Source organism: Phyllobates terribilis, unplaced genomic scaffold (assembly GCF_046119375.1).
Source record: "Phyllobates terribilis strain yellow unplaced genomic scaffold, ASM4611937v1 Scaffold_3__8_contigs__length_932513732, whole genome shotgun sequence".
NCBI classification, from domain to species: Eukaryota; Metazoa; Chordata; class Amphibia; order Anura; family Dendrobatidae; genus Phyllobates; species Phyllobates terribilis.
Window position 1 is genome coordinate 316192105 of NW_027362763.1, and position 22199 is coordinate 316214303.

The 22199-nt window shown below is 43.8% G+C and overlaps 1 protein-coding gene across 17 annotated transcripts in view; it reads right to left on the reverse strand.

Moving 5' to 3' along the window:
- DLG1 (discs large MAGUK scaffold protein 1) overlaps positions 1-22199 on the reverse strand; it is a 279892-nt gene that overhangs the window by 229825 nt on the left and 27868 nt on the right. For 16 of the 17 annotated variants that reach the window (XM_073675022.1, XM_073675021.1, XM_073675018.1 and 13 more), the window contains exon 3: positions 11279-11439. In XM_073675022.1, coding sequence (XP_073531123.1) covers positions 11279-11439 — 161 coding nt within the window. Of the gene's footprint in view, positions 1-1313; positions 1854-11278; positions 11440-22199 lie in introns of those variants that run through there. The other variant, XM_073675031.1, reaches the window with a different exon arrangement.

A 22199-nucleotide genomic window follows, 5' to 3' on the forward strand; every position in this document is an offset into this window, starting at 1 on the left:
CTACAGAATATAATGGCACTACATAAGCATAATAAATAAATACGCATAAATACTCTTAGGGTTTATTCACACATTATAGTCATCTATAATTATAAGTTGGAAAGAAAAGAAAAAAAAAAAACAAAAGCAGTGAGACAAGTCTATCAAGCTCAACATTTGTATAACCATAGTGTTGGCAGAAATTTTCTCAAATAGTGGCGTAATTTGTTTTTTTTTGTGTATTTCCTGAAAATCATGACACGATAGTGACAGATGAATAAAACAGATTTTACTTTACTTTTCGAATCCGCTCCTGGTTTTGACCCTTAAAATATATATATGTACGGAGAAGCCTTTATAGATTTTTGGATAGTGCTTTATTGAAGGTTTCAAAATACATGACATCGGTGGAAGGCCAGGGTCAGACAACTGTACAAAAACATGAGCCAGGCACATCAGCAAACTGTGACTAGCAGCGTGTGCTCATCCGTATAGCAGACGAGCACAGGAGAGGAATGCTATTTGCATGCACTAGTCTGGTCTGTAAATTGGACCAGAATAGTGCATGCTATGATTTTTTGCACGCAGACTACTGGTCCGTATGGAAAATTGGCCATGTGCACTGGCACACGCTGGCTATAACGAGATCGTGTGCAGCCCATGGTGCATACGTCTGCATAACACTAGTCTGAACAAGCCCAAAGTCAAGCATAATGCTGACTGCCCTCAAAAATATGAACTAGCAATAAAGCCTACTTTTTACATGTAGTTCACAAAGGCATATTACATCTGCACTTATCACTTCACTGGTCTGGTGTGTAGCAGACATTCACATTAAGTATATCTACAATAAATAGATTAAAAAGGTAACAATGAGTATCTGTACAGAACCTTTTCTAAATCAGCAGTCTCATTTCCTTGTCTAAACTGTACAATTGCCCATTTGGTATGTGCACATTAGGTGAACATTAGGTGAACATTTCAATCAGTCATAGCAACATAATAGGCTCACCAGAGGGAGCCAAATTATAATGGTACGGAGGTGTAAAGAGAGATAATTGCTGTGGGCTGCTTTAAAGACAAATGGACCAAAGAACCAAAGTCCTTTCATTATAGACCTCAAAAATTAGAAGACATTAGTATAACAGATTTCTACAATTAAATTACTTTGGTCCATTGGCAACATTAAACATTAAACTTAGAAATGACTGGATCAGACATCAGTTAAGAAAAATATTCCTTTTATGCATTTCTGTTGGCACTATAACTACAAAAAGGGGCACGAAATGAGTGGAAACTGCATACACATGCCATAAATAATCCCTACTGCTTACCTTGGTGGTCACAATGCACAAGCAGTCCATCGTTCACACATATTCAACACATTCTTGCTACTTAAGTAGGTAAAATGAAAGCATCTAAATACTGCATGACCGTCCAGAGTCACAACAGCAGACACCAATTTCAGCAGTCCATTAAGGTTGAGAAGGTGCAGGGAGATAGAAAAGGAGAACCCCAGCAGCTCCTGGAGCAGGACATGAGCCAGCAAGTGACCGATTTGTAAAGCTCATCTATTTTTCAGATGTGTATGTTTAAGCAGCTTGAAAAGATCTCAGAAAGTTATATTCCAGGGTTTCTTCCACAGCAGTTTAAATACCGCTTCATTAATTCCTCCTCTCACAGAATTAGAGACATGATGTTCATAGTGAGTCATATGCTGAAACACCATATAAAATAAGCTGTGATCTAGCACGTCCTGATAAATAATGCATCTTCAGAAAAAAGGTGAACGCCTTCCTGTCCATGTAGACACAGGGAGAAAACTACTCCAGAATATAAAAGATCGCTATCTGAGCATCCCTGCTTCTGCAGCCTGAAGATCAATGACTTTCTTGGCCAGAATGAATGGAATATTCCATGTGCAGCTCTGAGGAGGGGAGTGTGTAGTACTTCCAGTCACAGCAGCTCCCATCTAGATAAAGTATATACTGAGCAACTATTGCCTTTGTTTTCCTACTATAAAAGAAAATGATGATTTTTACCAACATGTCCAGATAAGAACACACTAAAAAGCATCCACATGGCATTTTAACACTAAATATCAAATTTAGCCAAGAAATAAAAATCCCCTTCCAAGTTCTGAAAAGCCCAGCAACTATCGAACAAAAAATCAATGGCAGAATGAAAATCGGAAAGGTGCCTTCAGAACGTAAAGTTGCCCAGCTGGGTATTGCCCCCATAAAAGAGGAAAACACTCCAAAGTACAAACACAGCAGAGTGTGCCTAGTAGCTCTCCATCAGATAGACTGGTGCCGGTCCAAAGCGATGCCTAGTAATAGAGCCTGGCATTCCTTCAGTACGATCATCACCAACAATCCCTATGGCGGCACCCATCTAATGCAACCAGAACACAAACTGGCAAGTTCTGAGTAAAGAAAAATTATTAATAACCTTATTATCGCAAAAAACACCCTGCCGGCAATGAAGGATATTATGGTGTGTGACACTTCTACTCATTGCTCTGCAAACACCTCCTGACATCATCTGGTATCACTAGAAAAGAGAACAGGCAGATTTTTACAGCTGTGGCCAGAATACATATATAGGGACTGACTCACTGTTGCATCTGCACCTGTTTTGGTGTCACTTCTGGCATTTTTCCCGTTTTTCATTTGCGCCTATTTTTTTAATGCATGCCTTTTTCAAAGCCTACTATATGTGTTTGCCGGTTTGTTTGTTTTTGTGATTGTGGGCAGAGTTTTTGTATTGCAGAGGTGTTCACTTTACTCATCAATTGTGGACTTTTTAAAAAAAAATAGCAAAAAATGTGTCACAAATGTACTCCTGTGCATCCCTGGAGTGGTTTTTATGTATGGCAGGTATTTAGGTGCAAATTGAGAAATGTACGAATTTTGAGCTACAAAAGTACAAAATGGGTCATTTGAGGTTTTGGTAAACAGCAAATTGTAAACAGAGCCTAATAAAAAACAATGGCTAGCTATTGTCATTGGGAGCTACTAAGGACAGCGCAGGAGAAACTAACAATAGAGATGCAACAAAAGACACTAAAGGAAAGTTGTATAGGTCAAACAATGGGTTCAGCGCACTTATTAAAGTTGGGCATTAAAGGATTTAGACATCTTTGCATTTTTTTTTTAAATGAATGCATTTCGACTAAACTAAAGACTATAAAAGACACGTGCACATATAGAAATGCCCTTATACTTTTCTACAGTAAGCACTGTAGCCCCCAGCTCCATTCATAATTCTGCGACCATCAAAGCTGGATCCTTCCAGGATTCCCTGTTGACATAACATCTGCACAAAGTTGGATTTAATGACTTTACAGTGCGCGGTGTAAAGAAGACACCATCCAGAATGCAATTTGAGCTGATTAAGGAAACACCAATTGGTTTTATAGTATTACTAAAACAAAAGCTACTCTAAGTGTTGCATTGCAAACTATTCTTGGGCCTTTTATAGAAATATAAATTTAACAGTGTTCTATATAACCTAGACGCGAGTTACGGTACATACTTCAGCATCGGTGAGGTTACACTTCTCACATTTTCACAGCAGTGGCAATAAGTAAATTCACAGCTAAAGTTAACAAAACCAATTAACATTTTATATACTTTAATAGCACCTATTGCATTCAAGTGTAAATTACACATCAGTAGGCATGTTAATGAAATGGCAATTAAAACACCTATTGGAAAAGTAAAGCATTGTGCACAACTATACATTCTAATTAAATTTTTGGGTTTTTTTTTTCTGCTTCTCACTTAAGAAACGTATAATTATGCGGACATTTACGGAAAATGTAAGGATGGGGCTACAGAGCAACCTTGACCACAACACGGGTTATGTGGCCAAAGATCACTCCATGCCGCTTCTACACCGCAGCATAATGCAGGCTCACACACACACTTTAAGTTGCAAATAGTCGATCCACTTGGAGTTTTGCGACTTGCCTGTTGCAGTACCTTGCGATCGCAATGTCACCCAGCCTTTTTAGTGTATGGTAGAAGTAGCTGCTTTCAATTCAGAGCATGCTGTCAGACCTGCTTTTACAAGATCGGCAAACAAGCTATTGAACCAGCCTAGATATCTATATGCCAATTTTGGTAACTATTTCAGCTACTGCAAAAGATGAAATCCTAGGCAGAAATTTGCATCAGATCGTCCATGCTGCAAAAATCTGCAGTAGAACTTGGCTATTCGTATTCATTTTATTAAATTTGCCATTGTAATAAAGCACAATTCTAATATCGTGAGAAATGAGATGTGGCAGCAACACAGCCAAAAGTGGTGTACGGTACAGTAGGTAGGCTGACAAGCTATAGAGCAATGCAGAAAGCCGCAGCCAATCAGTGCGAAGCTTTCATAGTGCGCGCTCCTTGACTCCATACACATTTGCAGAACCAGAGAAGGATACCCGAGCTCTCTGAACTCCTCCCTTACCACCCACCAAAATGCATAAAATTATAATTTTTTCTAATGTATAACAGCACCTGATAGGAACTTCTTTAATAATTAATATGAACCATTTAGTCTCGTAAAAACAGCAAAAGGTCAGCATTACTGAATTTAAAGGGAATCTGTCACCAGATTATTGCCATGAAATATGAGAGCAGCACTATGTAGGGGCAGAGACACCAATTCCAGCTTTGTGTAACTTACAGATCTGCTTGGTGTGTTTTCAATAAAACCACTGTTTTATTAGCAGGAAATCACTGGCAGCTTTGTGTACACTGTAGGAGACAACTAGTCTTCCAGTCAGTGGTGCGGGTGGGGTTATATGGGGCTCAGCAGTTAGAGAACAGCTAAATCTGCAACGTTAAACAGTGATTATATCAAAACGACAACATGCAGTCCAGTAAGTGACACTTCACTGGAATCAGGATCTATGTCCTACATCATGCTGATCTCAGGTTACTTATCAATAACCTGGTGACCGATTTCCTTTAACCCCTTCATCCCCCAGCGTGTGGCCACACTTTACAATTCTGACCCGTGTCAATTTATAACTCTGGAGCGTTTCATGTATCCCAGTGATTCTCAGACTTTTTTCGTGACACATTGTACTTTTATGGTAGTTGTAAAACTGCGTTTGTGAAAATATTGGTATTTTTATGAAAATGTTAAAAATTCGCAATTTTCAAGCTTTGAATTTTTATACCCTTAAACCAGATTGTTATATCACACAAAATAGTTAATAGTATTTCCCATAAGTCTACTTTACAGAAGCAACATATTGGAAACATAATTTGTTTTGGTTAGGAAGTTAGAAGGGTTAAAAGTTGATCAGCAATTAGTTTTTTTCCAACAAAACAATTTTTTTAAGTTAGGAACCACATCACATTTGAAGTGACTTTGAGGAGTTTATATGATAAATACCCAAAAGTGACATTTTAAAAACTGCACCCCTCAAAGTAATGAAAACCACATTCAATAATATTATTAACCCTTCAGATATTTCACTGGAATTAAAGCCATTTGGAAGGGAAAAAAATTAAAATTTTACTTTTTCCACACAAAAATGTTGTTTTAGCCCCAAATTTTGCATTTTCACAAGGGTAACAGGAGGAAATGGACCATACAATTTGTTGAAAAATTTCTCATTAGTACGCAGATACCCTATATGTGGTGGAAAACTAGTGTTTGGGTCCTCGGAAGGGAAGGAGAACCATTTGAATTTCGGAGTGCAATATTCGCTGGAATAGACTGCGGATGCCATGTTACATTTGAAGAGACCCTGACATGCCAAAACAGCAGAAACTCCCACAAGCGACCCCATTTTGGAGACTACACCTTACGACAAAATTCATCTAGGGGTGTAGTGTGCATTTTTAAACCTCAGGCGATTCATAGAACTGTATAACATTGGGCTGAGAAAAAAAGGAAAATTACTATTTTTTTTTTCCACTAAAATGCAGCTTTGGCCCCAAATTTTAAAATTTTCAAAAGGGTTAGCAGGAGAAATTGTGTAACAAATTGTAATGTCCGTTTTCTCTCGAGTACGCCGATACCCCATATGTGATCGAAAACTACTTTTGGAGGCACAGTGCAAAGCTCAGAAGGGAAAGAGTGTCATATTACAGTGCACATTTTGCTGGAATGGTTTGAGGGTGCCATGTCACATTTGCAGAGGCCCTGAGATGCCAGAAAAGCAGACCCCAATATAAGCAATCCCACTTTACAAATTTCACCCCTCAATTAATTCATCTATGGGTGTAGTCAGCATATTGACACCACATTTGCCTCACAAAATTAAATCATTGGGTGGTGAAGAATGAATAATTACCTTTTTACCAGTAAAATGTTGTTTTAGCCCCAAGTTTTTAATTTTTATAAGGCCAAATAAGGAAAAATAGATCTGCAAATTTTTTTTTAATTTTTTTGCGTGTGCCAATACCCGACATGTAATCGAGAAATACTTTCAGGCACAGTGGAAGACTCAGAAGGGAAGGAGCGCCATATTGTGGTGCAGATTTTACTATTATGGTCACTTTGTAGGTGCCTTGACCCTCTGGGAGAGCCCCTGAGGTACCAGAACAGTAAACCCCTTGCCTCCTCCCATAAAAGTGACCCCATTTTACAAACTATATCTTAACGAATTAATTTAAGAGAGCAGTGATCATAGATACCATGGGTGTGTCACAGAAATTTATACCATTGGGTAGTGAAGAAAAAAATAATTTCATTTTTACTATACAAATTTAGTTTTAATCTCATATTTTTCATTTTCACCTGGGAAAATGGTTAAAAATGGCACCAAAATGTTTCCCACAATTTCTGCTGAACGTGCAATACCTCATATGGGGCTGTACAGTGCTGCTTAGCTACATGGCGAGACTCGGGAGAGAAGGAGGCCATTTGACTCTTGGAGAACAAATTTTCGTATAATAGTTGGCGGGCTCCATATACAGAGCCCCCAAGTGCCAGAACAGCAGAATCCCGACTCAAGTGACCCCATTTTGGAAATTACACCCCACTGGGAATTTACCTACAGGTGCAGTGACGATTTTGTCTCCATGGGTGTTTTAAAGAAACAAGCAACAATGGATGTTGCTGAGTGAAAATTGCAAATCTGCTGTTGTAGTGCCCGGTATGTTGTAGACCCCATACAATGTGCTCAGCTTGTTCTTCTGGAGACATGGATCCAATAAATTAAGCAGGGCTCTCATTGCTATGGAGATGCCAAACATGTGGACTTTAAATGTGGTTTAGGCACCCGGTGGGACTCAGAAGGGAGGGGGCATTAGGATTTGGGAGAGCAGAATTCGCTGGATGAATGATGTGATTCAGATGAAACCCCCGACAGGTTCATTCACTATAGTGAGGCAGCAGTGTTACTCTGGACTCCATATGACCTCTGTTCAGAGGTGTCATCCTTTGCACAAAACTGTGGTCGTCCTTGCTTTTATGCACGCCTAAAAAGACAGACGGCGTCCACTGTGCCTCTGCCTCAAAATAGGGAATCTTCCGCCGGGTTTCCGTCTGAATCACATATTTCAGAGATTTACGCGGAAATCCAAGGTGTAAGCTCTCAGCATAAAGTGCAGGATAAATATGAGCAGAGCCTTACTGCGATCTTTGGGAGGCAGAATGAACAAATCAGCAACAGGTGAAGAATTTGTTTTATTTACGTTCCTCGTGCGGTATAGGCGATTAGTAAACTTTAGTCTTCGGGTCGGTGTGATTACAGCGATACCAGATTTATCAGGTTTTTATGCTTGGCTGCTGTCACACACTAAAAGATGCTTTTTTGGGGGGGGGGGGGGAGCAAAAACTAGTTTTAGCATTGCCATATTTTGAGAGCTATCAGTTTTCTATATTTCGGCTGACAGTCATGAGTTCTTTTTTTGTGCGGCACGAGTTGACGTTTTTATTGTTACCATTTTAGGGCACATGACATTTTTTGATGGCTTTCTATTTCGATTTTTGGGAGGGAAAAAAAAACAAAATTCAGGAATTGTTTTTGGGTTTTTTCTTTTTTATGCCGTTCTGCATGTCAGATTGATAAGGCAACTTTATTCTTCAAGTCAGTACGATTACAGCGATACCACATTTGTATCGTTTTTATACAATATAAACTTTTGTAGAAAGAATAATTATTTTTGCATCGCTTAATTCTAACAGCAATAACTTATTTTTCGGCTGATAGAGCTGTATGGTGGCTTGTATTTTGTGAGACAAGACAATATTTTCAAAGGTACAATTTTTATTTACATTATTCTTTTTGATAGCGTTCTATTCCACTTTTTTGTTTGGTGGTATGATAAAGCAATATATTTTTTTGTAATAATTTTGTGATTTTTTTTTTATTTTTATTTTTCTTATTTAATTAAATTTTTTTTTTTTTTTTTTTTTTTAACAACTTTTTACTTTAACTTATGCTTAGTCCCACTATGGAACTTTCACTTTCTGCAGTTTGATCGCTGCTATAAAAAGGCATAGCAGTACAAAATCAGTGCTATGCTTTATAGTGGTCAGCCCTGCAGACACAAATTAGTTAGATCATGTACTGCGCATGATCTAACTCGCTTGCTAGTACCTGGTGACCCGGAAGTAGCCATGACGACATTGGGTCAGCATGGCAACGATCGGGACCCCGTGATGAAGTTGAGGTGTCTCCGATCCAAGAGCAGAGAAGCTTTTGTCCCTCTGCCTGCTCGCTAAATGCGGCGATCGCAGCATTTAGGGGGTTAAAGTGCCAGGAGCGTTGGGAGCACCGCTCCTAGCACTGACTGCCGGGTGTCAGTTGTCAGAATCAGCGGACACGGACAGCCTTTGAGCGTACAAAATCGCCTAGACGTATCCACATGTCCCACGTCGGTAGGTACGAGGCCACAGGGACGTATGGATACGTCTCAAGTGAGAGAGGTGTTAAAAGGGTTTGCAAGTTTTCATAAACAAAAAGGGTCATGGGTAAGTAATGCTTAAAAAAAAAAAAAAAATGAGCATTATTTAACAGAATAAATATCGTTTGAATGACAGCATTCATTTTATCACATAGTGCACCTTCGGAAGAAGGCGAGGAAAAAGTGAAAATACAAAAACGTTAATTGGCCATGTCGGGAAACTGTTAAATAAATTACATTCTAAATAGGGTGGTCTAGCACCTAAAATGAATTTTCCAACTAGCCATCTTTACATCTTAATGTCCTTTATTACACCACACCCTACACTCCTCCCCCCACCCAATCTCTAAATGTGTTTTTTTCACTGTATTTCCTGTGATGTTTCAGTTGAGAGGAGTCTCAATGTGACACCACAGGAGGCTGGGGCTGTATTGAAGAACTGAAACAAATTAACACTTTGATGACATTTTAATTTAGTGAGATGCACATATATACATATATATATATATATATATATACACATATATATATATATATATATATATATATATATATATATATATATATATATATATATATATATATATATATGTATTTATAATATATATATATATATATATATATATATATATATATATATATATATATATATATATATATATATATATATATATATATATATATATATATATACACCTGGCAAAAAATAAGCAACCACTGCACAATTTTCTAGAAATCACCATCTCTACATGTCTGACAGCCATTCCATTCCAGTGTCAGTTGAATTCCAACCAAAGTCCACCTCATTCTACTTAATGTGCTTCTGATTAGGTGATCACCTGAACCAAATCTTATGTATGGAGGGAAAGTATAAAAAACATTTCTGTGGTCTTCACAATCCTCTTGCAATAGGACAAGCTGGATGGCAAAACAAGTGCTAGGAATAGTCCAAAAGTAATTTGAATGAAAAAATAAGTTAACCATGCCAAAGGAGTTGAAAAGAAGAAAAGTCTTGAGTGAGGAAAAGGGCGGCTCAATTCTGGCTTTACTAACAGAGGGATACAGCGAGTGTTATGTTGCCTCCATCCTTAAAATTTCGAAGACTGCAGTCCATTACAACAAGGTCAAGCAGCAGACATTGGGGACAACAAAGCTACAGACCGGCAGAGGGCAAAAGCAACTCTCCACTGACCGGGATGACCGTCATATTATTCGAATGTCAGTCAGCAACCACAGGATGACATCAAGTGACCTACAAAAGGAATGGCAAATGGCAGCTGGGGTGAAGTGCACGGCAAGAACAGTTCGTAACAGGCTCCTAGAGGCCTCAAGTCATGTAAAGCTAGAAAAAAGCCTTTCATCAATGAGAAGCAAAGGAGAGCCAGGCTGAAGTTTGCCAAAGACCATAAGGATTGGACCATAGTCTTCTCTGAGGAGTCTAATTTTCAGCTTTGCCCAACACCTAGTCATCTAATGGTTAGACGAAGATCTGGAGAGGCATACAAGCCATAGCGTCTTGCACCCACTGTGAAATTTGGTGGAGGATCGGTGATGATCTGGGGATGCTTCAGCAAGGCTGGAATTGGGCAGGTTAATCTTTGCGAAGGACACATGAATCAAGCTGCATACAAGGTTATCCTTGAAAAACACTTACATCCTTCTGCTCAGGCAATGTTCCCCAACTCTGAGGCCTGGTTTTTCCAGCAGGACAATGCCCCATGCCACACAGCTAGGTCAATCAATGTGTGGATGAAGGAGCACCACATCAAGACCCTGTCACGGCCAGCCCAATCTCCAGACCTGAACCCCATTGAAAATTTCTGGAATGTAATCAAGAGTAAAATGGATAGTCACAAGTCATCAAACAAAGAAGAACTGCTAAATTTTTGTGCCAGGCGTGGCATAAAGTCACCCAAAAGCAATGTGAAAGACTGGTGGAAAGCATGCCAAGACGCATGAAAGCTGTGATTAAAAATCATGGTTATTCCACCAAATGATTTTTGAACTCTTCCTGAGTTAAAACATGAGTATTGTTGTTTCTAAATGAATAAGAACTTGTTTTCTTTGCATTATTTAAGGTCTGAAAGCACTGTTTCTTTTTTATTAGTTTGACCATTTCTAATTTGCTGCAAATAAATGCAACATTTTTAGCTTTGAATGTCGGAGACATGTCAGTAGTTTATAGAATAAAACAACAATGTACATTTTACTCAAAAATATACCAATAAAGAGAAAAATCAGAGAAAATGAAAATTTTGCAGTGGTCTCTTTTTTGCCAGAGCTGTATATTATTTCTGTTGAAGTAATAATACTGTGAGCAGATTTAAAACAAAAATATACCCAATTAAAATCCTGATCAAGTTGGAAAACTTCCTATGAAAAATTAATAATGAGGCTTATTTAACATCTGCATAGAAAATTAAAAAAAATACCTCTGTACTTTGACTGCTTGGCAATGTTTCTGATGTTACAACTGAGCTGGGAAGGCTAGAAAATTCCCATGTATTCACGGGCAGTACTGGTTCAGGTGCCTTGAAGTTGTCAGTACATCTAGGATTGTCCAGTAAGGCCACTTCATAAAATTCTTGTATATCTGAAAATTATAGTAAATAGATCACGTCAGGGTATAAAATCTAGCAAAGAACAAAAAGACATCTCAGTACTAACACTTAGAACCCTTAGAAAATGCACATTTATGGTTAAAATTAAAAACAATGCAGTCTCACCTTATGGTATCCTCAGATGCAGCTGTTGACTACAACCAGGTATTGAGTGTTACTCTGAACGTCATGTCTTTCACTTGCAGAGAAGTGGCTACACAAGCTTGGTTCACGCTCTAGCACAATCTCTTAGATACAAAAATAATCAAAAGCATCTTCACTTCTAGACACTTGAATGGGTGGCACTGCATTTGCAGACAACACTCTGCTACAAACAAGGGACATTTTCCCCTTATACACATCTGACCAGGGTGCAAACACTAAGTGTAACCGTTGTTTTAAATTTGTATTTCATAAATCAATAGTACTCATTTATTATCAACCTTGTCAATTCTGAGGCAAAATCTGTATACAATGGAGACAGACTTTCCCATTACTGAGATAGGAGATGGCAGTTGCTATGGATACAATTCTAACTAGACAGGAGGAGGAGCTCCGTCTCTAACTCCTCCCTCCTACACACAGAATTGTATCCTTAGTAATTGCCATTACCGATCTCAGTAATGATTGAACACCAAGGTTACTTACCGGTAGCCGTTTTTCCCAGAACCCATGACAGCACACCTGAGAGACGGATCCACCCACCAACGACAGGAAACAGTCTGAAATAAAAGGGCAGCACCTCTCTCCTGCTTCAGTTGGGTTACAGAGCATGAGAGGACCTCCATAAAAAATTATATACATAACCGACACCAATCACACACACATTGCCCACTCTATAGTGCACACCCATATGGTAAGAAAGGGGGGAGGGAATACAGGTGCTGTCATGGGTTATGGAAAAAACGGCTACCGGTAAGTAACCTTGGTGTTTTCCCTTCACCCATGACAGCACACCTGAGAGATTTTTGGAGAATTGAAACCTCTTAGGGAGGGACTACAGCTTGCTGCACCCTTCTACCAAAGGTCAAGTCAGCAGTGAAGGATACATCCAGTCTATAGTGCCTAAAGAAGGTAGGTTATGAGGACTGGGTAGCGGCTTTACAAATTTGATCAATCGATACCTCCGCCTTCTCTGCCCAGGAGGTCGCCACAGCTCTGGTGGAGTGAGCCTTGATGCCCTCAGGAACCTAAGCACCACTAGCAAAGCAGGATAGACTAATGGCCTCCCTGATCCATCTATCGATGGTACTTTTACACACCTCGTATCCCTTTCTGCTACCCTGAAAAGCTACAAATAGGGACTGGGTTTTCCTCCACTGTCGGGTCATAGACATGTACTCTAACAGAGTTCTTCTAACGTCTAATCTATGGAATCTTTCCTCCCCTGGATTCCTGAGGTTATTACAAAAAGGAGGGCAGGAGGATTTCTTGGCTGCGATGGAACTTTAAGGCTACCTTAGGAGGCCGGATCAGGCCCCAGTATAACCCAATCTTCAAATATCTGTGTATAAGGAAGACATATGGACAGGGCCTGTATATCACTCACTCTGCAGGCTGATGTTAGTGCCACCAATATAATGGTCTTAAGGGTAAGGAACTTAGCCGACAACTCCTGTAGAGGTTTAAATAGGTCCTTGGTTAATAGCTCTAGTACCAGGTTTAGATCCCATGTGGGAACTTTTGGGATTGTGACTGACCTGGACCTACCTCAGGAGTCGTGACACCCACTTATTGGCCGCGAGATTACAGTTGTACAACGCGCCTAAGGCCGATACCTGATTTTTGAGGGTACTAGTCGCCAATCCTAGTTCAAACCCTGACTGTAGGAATTCTAGAATGGGACCCATTGGAGTTTTTTCTCCATAGAGGCTGCCCTGAAAATTCTAGAATTTTTTTTCCCCATGTCCTGCCATAAATCTTTGTTGTTATCGGCTTCCTACTTTTTAACAAGGTGGAGACTAACCCTTGTGAAAGCCTTTCCGACTCAGTATTGTTCTTTCAAATTCCACGCTGCTAGATGGAAGCCCTTCACTTGAGTGTGGAATACTGGGCCTTGAGCAAGAAGGTAAGGATCTCCGGCAGGATCCATGGATATGACACGAACATTGTCTTTAAAAAGGGAAAACCATGGTCTTTTTGGCCAGAACGGAGCAATCAGAATCAGTCTATTCCCCCTGTTTCGGCTCAGGAAGTCTTCCTTGGTATTTTCTACCCCCTTTATATGCAGCGCTGTAAGGGACAAAAGTGTTGGTCTGCCTGCTGGAAGAGTTTGCTTGCTTTCATTATTAGGGAGTGGGACCTTGTTTTCCCCTGGTGATTGATATATGCCACCGTAGCCCGGTTGTCCGAAATGACACGGACATTGTGACCAAAAAGGAAGGGAAGAGAGTCTTTTAGAGCTCTTTCCACAGCACACAGCTCTTTCAGGTTCGACGTCTGATCTCTCCTGAGAACTGACCAGGCCCCCCTGAATCATGATTCCTCAGGTGGGCCCCCCAACCTGAGTTGCTCGCACCGTTTGTGAGTATGTCGTTTACCTGCCTTACCCATTGGACCACTGATGTCAAGTTTGCTCTGTCTGCCCACCATGAGAGGGAGTTTCTGACATCTAAAGAAAGTTGCACCTTCCCTTCTAAATGCTCTTTTAGCTATCTCTGTGCAGACAGAATTTCCCACTGAAGCTGTGTCATTTGGAGATGGGCCCATCTCACCGCAGGGATGCAAGATGTCAGGGATCCTAACAGGGACATTGCATTCCTTAGGGTCATTTTTGGAAGACTTATCGCTGTTGAGGCAAGGGTTACTATTTTGTTTCGTTTGTCCTCGGGTAAGAAACAAGTTAGGACCAGGCCTAAGAAAGACTGTATCCTCACTGGTGTTAGTCTTGACTTGAGCGTGTTCACCATCCAGCCAAGATCTTCTAGGACGACTCTCACATCTCTCAGCTGTGATGAGAAGTGGTCTTCTGATTTTCCCACTATGAGGAAGTCATCCAGGTAAGAGACAATAACAGTGTTCCGAGTGCGAGTTCGAAAAAAGGCAGTCCTCTCCGATATTTCCTTGGTGAATATCCTTGGAGCCACTGACAACCCAAATGGAAGGGCCCTGAACTGATAATGTTAGATTTTCCCCTGAACGTACAGGGCTACTCTCAGGTACCTTTGATGGTCTGGAGGAATTGAGATGTGGAAGTAAGCATTCTTTAAATCGATGACTGACATGAAGCAGTTGTGATATAGCAGTTTTTGGCCGTGTTCACAGATTCCATTTTAAAGGCACGTTTTTTAACCACCAGTTGAGGTTCTTTCGATTTATTATGGTTCATTATGAAGGAATCAGCCGGGGGGGGGGGGGGGGGGGGTTGTTTATCAAAAAGAGGGGGGGAATAAAATCATCTGCCCTTTTCTTCCTCTGGGATCTCGACTAATACCTGCTTTTTTAACAGTCCCAAGATCTCTGTCTCTAAGGTTAGTTGTTCCTCCAATGACTTCCTGTGGGGTGTTACTTTGAAGGTTTGATGCGGCAGATTGTAAAATTCTATTTTCAGACCTCCCCTTCCTATATCCAAAACCCAGCGACTGGGTGAGATGTTCTCCCAGGCCTGGATAAAGAGGGAAGCCTTGCCCCTACTCTTGTTCCGGCGTCATTGTGAGAACTTTTTGGAAGTTGAAGAGGGACCGCCGAACATAAATCACGTCTCTTTTCTACCTTTAAACTCTAACTTTTTTCTTTCCTCTGGAGTACGTCCCCTATTAAATTTTTTCCTCTGAAAGGAACTCTTCCTGGTGTCACTTGTGAACCCAGGAAAGCCCTTTTTGTCACCAGCTTTTTCCAAGAAGTCGTCCAAATTTTTCACAAATAAAAATAGGCCATCACATGGTATCGCACATAGTCTATTTTTTGACTGCAAATCTACCGGACAGTCCTTAAACCACAAGGCTCGTCTTGCTGCGTTTGATAACCCCTCAGACCTGGCGGCTAGTCTCAATGAGTTTGCGGATGTGCCGCTAGGAAAGCGGCAGCTCCATGTCACAGCGGCATGTTGGCTAAAATTTTATCCCATGGGGTTTTCTCCTTGAGCTGGTCTTCCATTTGTTGAAGCCAGATCATAAGACAGAGGGCGGTACAGGTTCCAGCAATCACTGGTTTAAGACCCCCAGCTGCTGCCTTTCAGGTGTGCATTAGATAACATTCGCTTTCTTAACTAGCGGATCGCCAAGCACCCTGAAATCCTCCAAGGGTAGGGCCGTCCTCTTTGACGATATAGCTACTGCCCCATCAATTCTAGGGACCTTATCCCGTATTTATGAGTCCTTTTCCTCAAAAGGATCTCTTTTGTTTTTCTTCCACTCTTTCTTAATGTGTGCTTGGATTTTACTATTAACCAGAAAGGTTTGCTTTTCCTTCTCCTCCAACCCTCCGAACATCACATCCTCAAGGGACCTAGATGCTTTTTCACCTTTAGGCCCATTGTCTACCTTACGGCTTTCACCAGCCTATCCGTCTCGTCCGCCGGAAAGCATGGTCTGCCCCCAATGTCACTGCCCGAGGAGAATGAGGACTCATTACGGTATTCTCCCTCTGATAGAGGGGAATTGTCAGAATCAGTGGAGACTTCTCTAGGTTTGTTGTTCCTTTTTTTAATATGGTTTTTAGGGAGCCTTGCACCCAAGCCCTGATAATGGATCTAAGGCATGCGGTAAAGTCTAGGGTCTTTTCACTGATTGTTTTATAGATGCAATCTGAGCAGAGATTCTTCTGCCAGTCCACTGCTAGTGGGATCTTACATAGGGCACACCCTCTATTCCTCTTCTTAGCGCTAGCTTTTTAAGACTCCTAGTTAAATAAACACAGAACAAGTGCCCTATTAAAAAATGGTGACATTCATGAAGATCACTCACCACCCGCTGTCACTTTAACTTTAAGGGCACCGGATTCGGAGGCTGTTTTGGGATCCGAATGGCATCCCCTCTGGACACCGAGGACTCCTACAATTTTTCACTCCTCTGGCTGGGACGGCTGCCGCTCCTGCCACTTGAACGGCTGTCCCCTTAGCCATAAACACGCTGATGGAGAGCTGAAGGTAATTGCTGCTGCTGGTTCTCCATGACAGAGGTGAGCTCTGAGAATAAGAACTGATGCTGTGGATTAATCCTCTTTTTAAAGTGAAATCCACCGCACTACTCCCCGGTTCTGTCTCCTTCGGTCCCATGATTGCTCCCTTGCCTATGACATCAGCGTAGCGCGACAATACCAGAAGCATGCCCCCGCCGTCCTAGCACGCAGCATGATGGAGGCTGCAGCAGGAAGTGGGGAGTGTAGACTAGAGAGGGAGGGCGGCGCAGCAGACAGAGATGTGCAGCGCATGTGTCTGCTGCCCACGCCCGCACGTTCATCAGAGCCCCCACTGGAACCGAGAACGGCACTACCAGTACCCTGAAGGCCGAGCCACAGGCATGCAGCCTGCTCTTAAAGACACCGGGATAGGGCTGGGTAAGAAAAAAATTATTTTCCTCTGATTCCAGCACAGGGTTACCATCAAGGACAGGAAACCAACTTAAGCGGGGAGAGGTACCGCCCTTTTATTTCAAAAGGTTTCCTGTCCTTGGTGGGCGGATCCCTCTCTCAGGTCTGCAGTCATGGGTGAAGGGAAAAGTCTGTCTTCACTAAATACAGATTTTACCTCAAGCTTAAAAATTTTAATAATGACTGATCAATTTTTTGGCAGAGCAGATTTCTCTGATAAGATATATTATAAAGTTGCTTATTTTCATGTGTACTATTGATTCATGAAATAAATTAAAATGATGGTTATTCTAACACACACGTCAAACTCTGGCCAGAAGGGTGAACGTATCTCGCCGGCAACGCCTCTACCAGTTATCACACTTTCAATTTAAACGACATTCTGGTTGCTGATACAGTTGACAGCAATGATAAAAGAGGGAGCCGTCAGCTGATGCTCCCTCCCCCATCATTCTCTCTCTGCGTCTGACATCTCCGCGCAGTGAAAGCGATGACGTCACTACCAAGGAGTACAAAAGTTCAGAGCACTCACTGCAGAGACCGGAGAGACAGGGAACCGAGCAGTGGCACTGAGTATTATTTATTTATTTTTTATGTGGGTCCATTATACAGTTAGGAAGACTACGTGGGGCCCATTATACTGTATGGAAGGCAATGCAGTGCGCCCATTATAATGTATGGAAGACTATGTGGGGCCCATCATACTATATGGAAGGCTACATGGGGCCCATTACACTGTATGGAAGGCAATGTGGAGACCATTATACAGTATGGAGAACTATGTGAGGCCATTATACCATATGGAGAACTATGGGGGCCCCATTATACTGTATGGAATGTATGGAGGACTACGTGGGGTCATAATACTGTATGGCAGGCAATACTGTGATGGGTCACCATACTTTGCAGAGGAGGGGGGGGCACAGTAGGGTTGTCATACCATACATGTGGAGGGTACTGTGGAGGAATTCACTGTAGGGGTGTGAAGGTGTCTGGCGGGCAATTTATTGACATCCTACTGCCTCCTATTTTACCTAGCCCCGCACTACTAGATGCATTATGTAAAATAGAAGGCAGGTCAGTGAACGATCAGTGAGCTGTCATAAGAGCATACAGATGAATAAGTAAGCAGAGTACCAGATACAGCCCACCCCACAGGCTGCCCTGGAGCACGAGCATATCATTATCTCCAAACTGAAAGTAAAGATTACACAAGAACCACAGGACGGATTTCATGAACCAAGGTATCATTTTAATCAGTGTAATGTCGCCTACCTGACAGTGTATGTAGTTTACGGAGCACAATCCTGCTGACAGGATTTGTTTCCGTATGAAAAGGTTAATCGTTATATTTGATGATATGTAAAAACTTAATCAATTGTACACATTTTTTAAATAAATATCAAGGTTGGCCGGAGACTTTTTGCAAGTTTTTAATTTTGGCATCCCTGCTCTAACATTTAAAAAAATATATAAAGTGTAGCGTCGGCGTCCCTGCCTCCTGCTAGGCAGGGACGCTGTTCCCCTCACCTCTCTGCTCCGTGCCCGGCGGCTTCCTCCCGCTCTGCTTGCAGCGCGCGCTCTCCCCCGGTCACTGTGCTTAGGGCGCGCGCTCCCCTCTCTTAAAGGGGCCACGCGCGCCGCCCTAAGGAGTCCCCAGCCAATGGCCGGAGGATCCCTCCATATATAAGGCACCTCCTCCAAAATGGAGGTGCCCGAGCAATGTTGTTGCACTGTTCACTACTCTGCTTCAGCCCCCGTTTCCAGTTACCTGCCAGTTACCTGCCAGTTTCCTGCCAGTTTGCTGTCTGTTATCCGCTTACCTGCTTGCTAGCCTGAGGTCCGACGGTCTGCCTTCCGACACCAGTCAGTCTGTCTATGGACCAGCTTGCCCGCTCACCTGGGAGCGCTCATCTGCTACCTGCCTGTTAGCCTACCTGGAGGCTCCGTCGTCACGTGCTGTGACCACCTGCCAGTCCAGAGACTCTTGCCCGCTCACCTGGGAGCGCTCATCTACTAGCCTACCTGGAGGCTCCGCCGACACGTGCTGTGACCACCTGCCTGTCCAGAGACTCTCGCCTGCTCACCTGGGAGCACACATCTGCTACTCGCCTGCTAGCCTACCTGGAGGCCCCGCCGTCACGTGCTGTGACCACCTGCCTGTCCAGAGACTCTCGCCTGCTCACCTGGGAGCACACATCTGCTACTCGCCTGCTAGCTTACCTGGAGGCTCCGCCGTCACGTGCTGTGACCACCTGCCTGTCCAGAGACTCTCGCCTGCTCACCTGGGAGCACACATCTGCTACTCGCCTGCTAGCCTACCTGGAGGCTCAGCCGTCACAGGTCGTACCTGCCCTTTACCCAGAGACTGTCCCGGTCACTTGCCGTGACCACCTGCCCGTTACCCAGAGACTGTCCCGGTCACTTGCCGTGACCTCCTGCCCATTTACCCAGAGACTGCCCCGGTCACTTGCTGTGACTACCTGCCCATCTTCCCTGGGCGCCACCCGCTTCCTTACAAGGACCACCCCCTTGTATAGTTGCTCAGAGGTTCCGCCTCCCAGACCCGTTACAGTTTGCTCGGGCCATGGAACCCGGTGGCACCCAAGCTCCCTCGCTCTCGGACCTTTGTCATGAACTGTCCCGACAGAGGTCCCAACAGGAGTCCATCCTGGGTCACCTGCGGAATGTCAATTCTCGCCTGGACACTTTGACTGCTCCGCCAGCAACCACCGCTAGTGTCATGACTCGCAGCCCGGCTGCTCCGCTGTCTACCAATACCATGGTATCCTGCTCCGGAACCCGGTTTTCTGCACCTCCTCGCTTCGGAGGCGACTCCGCTCAAGCTCGGGGCTTCATAAACCAGTGCACCCTGCACTTTGAACTCCTGTCCCACCAGTTTAATTCCGACCGGGCCAAGGTAGCCTTCATCATGTCCCATCTCACGGGGGAGGCACTGGCTTGGCTAAATCCTCTATGGGAGAGAGGAGATCCCCTGGTGTCCGACCTGCCAGCCTTTCTCACGGCTTTCCGGAAGGTCTTCGACGAACCCGGACGGAAGACCTCATCCGCCTCATCTCTGCTACGCCTCCGCCAAGGGAGTCTCACCGTGGGCCAATATGCCATACGGTTCCGTACCCTTGCTACGGAGCTGGCCTGGGATAACGACGCCCTGGTGTCCGTCTTCTGGGAGGGTCTGTCCGGCCGTATTAAAGATGAACTCGCCGGTCGGGACATTCCTACCACTCTCGACGACTTAATTACACTTGCCACCCGGATTGACATCCGGTTCCAGGAGCGCGCCAAGGAGGTCACCCGTGAGAGGAGGTTTCCACGTCTAGCCCCTACCTTCCAGAGACCCGTCACTCCCTCTGTTACTCCCCAGGCACACTCACCCGAGCCTATGCAGGTCGACCAGACCAAGATGGTCAAGACCCGTCAAGACTTACGCCGTGCCGAGGGGAGCTGTTTCTACTGTGGCAGTAAGGAGCACCGGATCCGTTCCTGCCCAGAGAGGTTGGGAAACGCCTGTGTCTAGGATCGCTCAGAGAGGTCGCCCTAGACAAAAGTAAACCCTCTCCATCCCTGATGCTGTCTGTTTCTATCTTCTGCTGAGAGAACCGCTATTTTGAACTGGCTCAACTTGACTCTGGAGCTGCTGGAAATCTCATCTCTCAATCCCTGGTAGAAAAATACCACATTCCCACCAAACCTCTGGCCGTACCTTTATCTGTCGCCGCCGTGGATGGGGGCCTCTTACCACATCCCATCCAACTCATCACCGAATCTCTGACTCTACAGGTGGGAATGCTGCATTCTGAGAGCATCTCCTTTCATGTTCTGCCTGGACTCTCTCACGCACTATTGCTTGGCCTGCCTTGGCTCCAGAAACATGCACCCGTGCTTGACTGGCAGACCGGAGAAGTCCTTCGCTGGGGACAGGACTGCCATAAGACTTGTCTAGTTCCCGTTCGTCCTGCCCGTCCTTCTCCTACCCCAGCCAATCTGCCCGGTCTTCCGGTTCCCTATTGGTCTTATGCGGATGTCTTCAATAAAAAAGAGGCAGAGACTTTACCTCCTCATAGACCATACGACTGCCCAATCGACCTGATGCCCGGCTCTACTCCTCCCCGTGGGCGAATCTACCCTTTGTCCGCTGCAGAGACCCGGTCCATGTCTGAATATATTGAGGAGAACCTGGCCCGGGGATTTATCCGGAAATCTACCTCCCCGGCAGGAGCAGGCTTCTTCTTTGTCAAAAAGAAGGACGGCTCACTCCGTCCATGTATAGACTATAGAGGCCTAAACCAGATTACAGTGAAGAATAAATACCCCCTCCCCCTCATTCCTGAATTATTTGACCGTCTGAGGGGGGCTAGAATCTTCACCAAACTGGATCTCCGTGGGGCGTATAACCTGGTCCCTATCCGTCAGGGGGATGAGTGGAAGACGGCATTCAACACCAGGGACGGCCACTATGAGTACCTTGTGATGCCCTTCGGTCTCTGTAACGCTCCTGCAGTCTTTCAAGAGTTGGTCAATGACATCTTCCGTGATCTTCTCTACTCCTGCGTGGTGGTGTACCTGGACGACATCTTGGTCTTCTCTCCGGATCTTCCTACTCACCGGAGGGACGTTCGTCAGGTCCTGCTCAGGCTCAGGCAGAACCACCTCTACGCTAAATATGAGAAGTGCATCTTTGAGCAGACCTCTCTTCCATTTCTGGGCTACATAATCTCTCAGACTGGTCTACAAATGGATCCTGAGAAACTGTCTGCCATCCAGAAGTGGCCCCGACCAGAGGGGTTGAAGGCTATTCAGCGGTTCCTGGGCTTCGCCAACTATTACCGCCTGTTCATACCGCACTTCTCTTCCCGGACCGCCCCTATCTCTGCGCTCACCCGTAAAAGGTACGAACCCCAGAGAATGGCCGCCCGAAGCAGAGGAGGCCTTTCTTTCCTTAAAACAGGCCTTCTCCTCCGCCTCGGTGCTGCATCGTCCGGACGGCAACAAACAATTCTTCCTAGAAGTTGACGCCTCCTCCTCCGGAGCTGGGGCGGTACTTACCCAAAAGTCATCTTCCGGAAGAAAGGTAACCTGCGGCTTTTTCTCCAAACTTTTCTCCTCTTCTGAGCGCAACTATTCTATAGGAGACCGAGAATTGTTGGCCATTAAGATGGCACTGGAGGAGTGGCGTTACCTGCTCGAGGGGGCTCTTCACCCG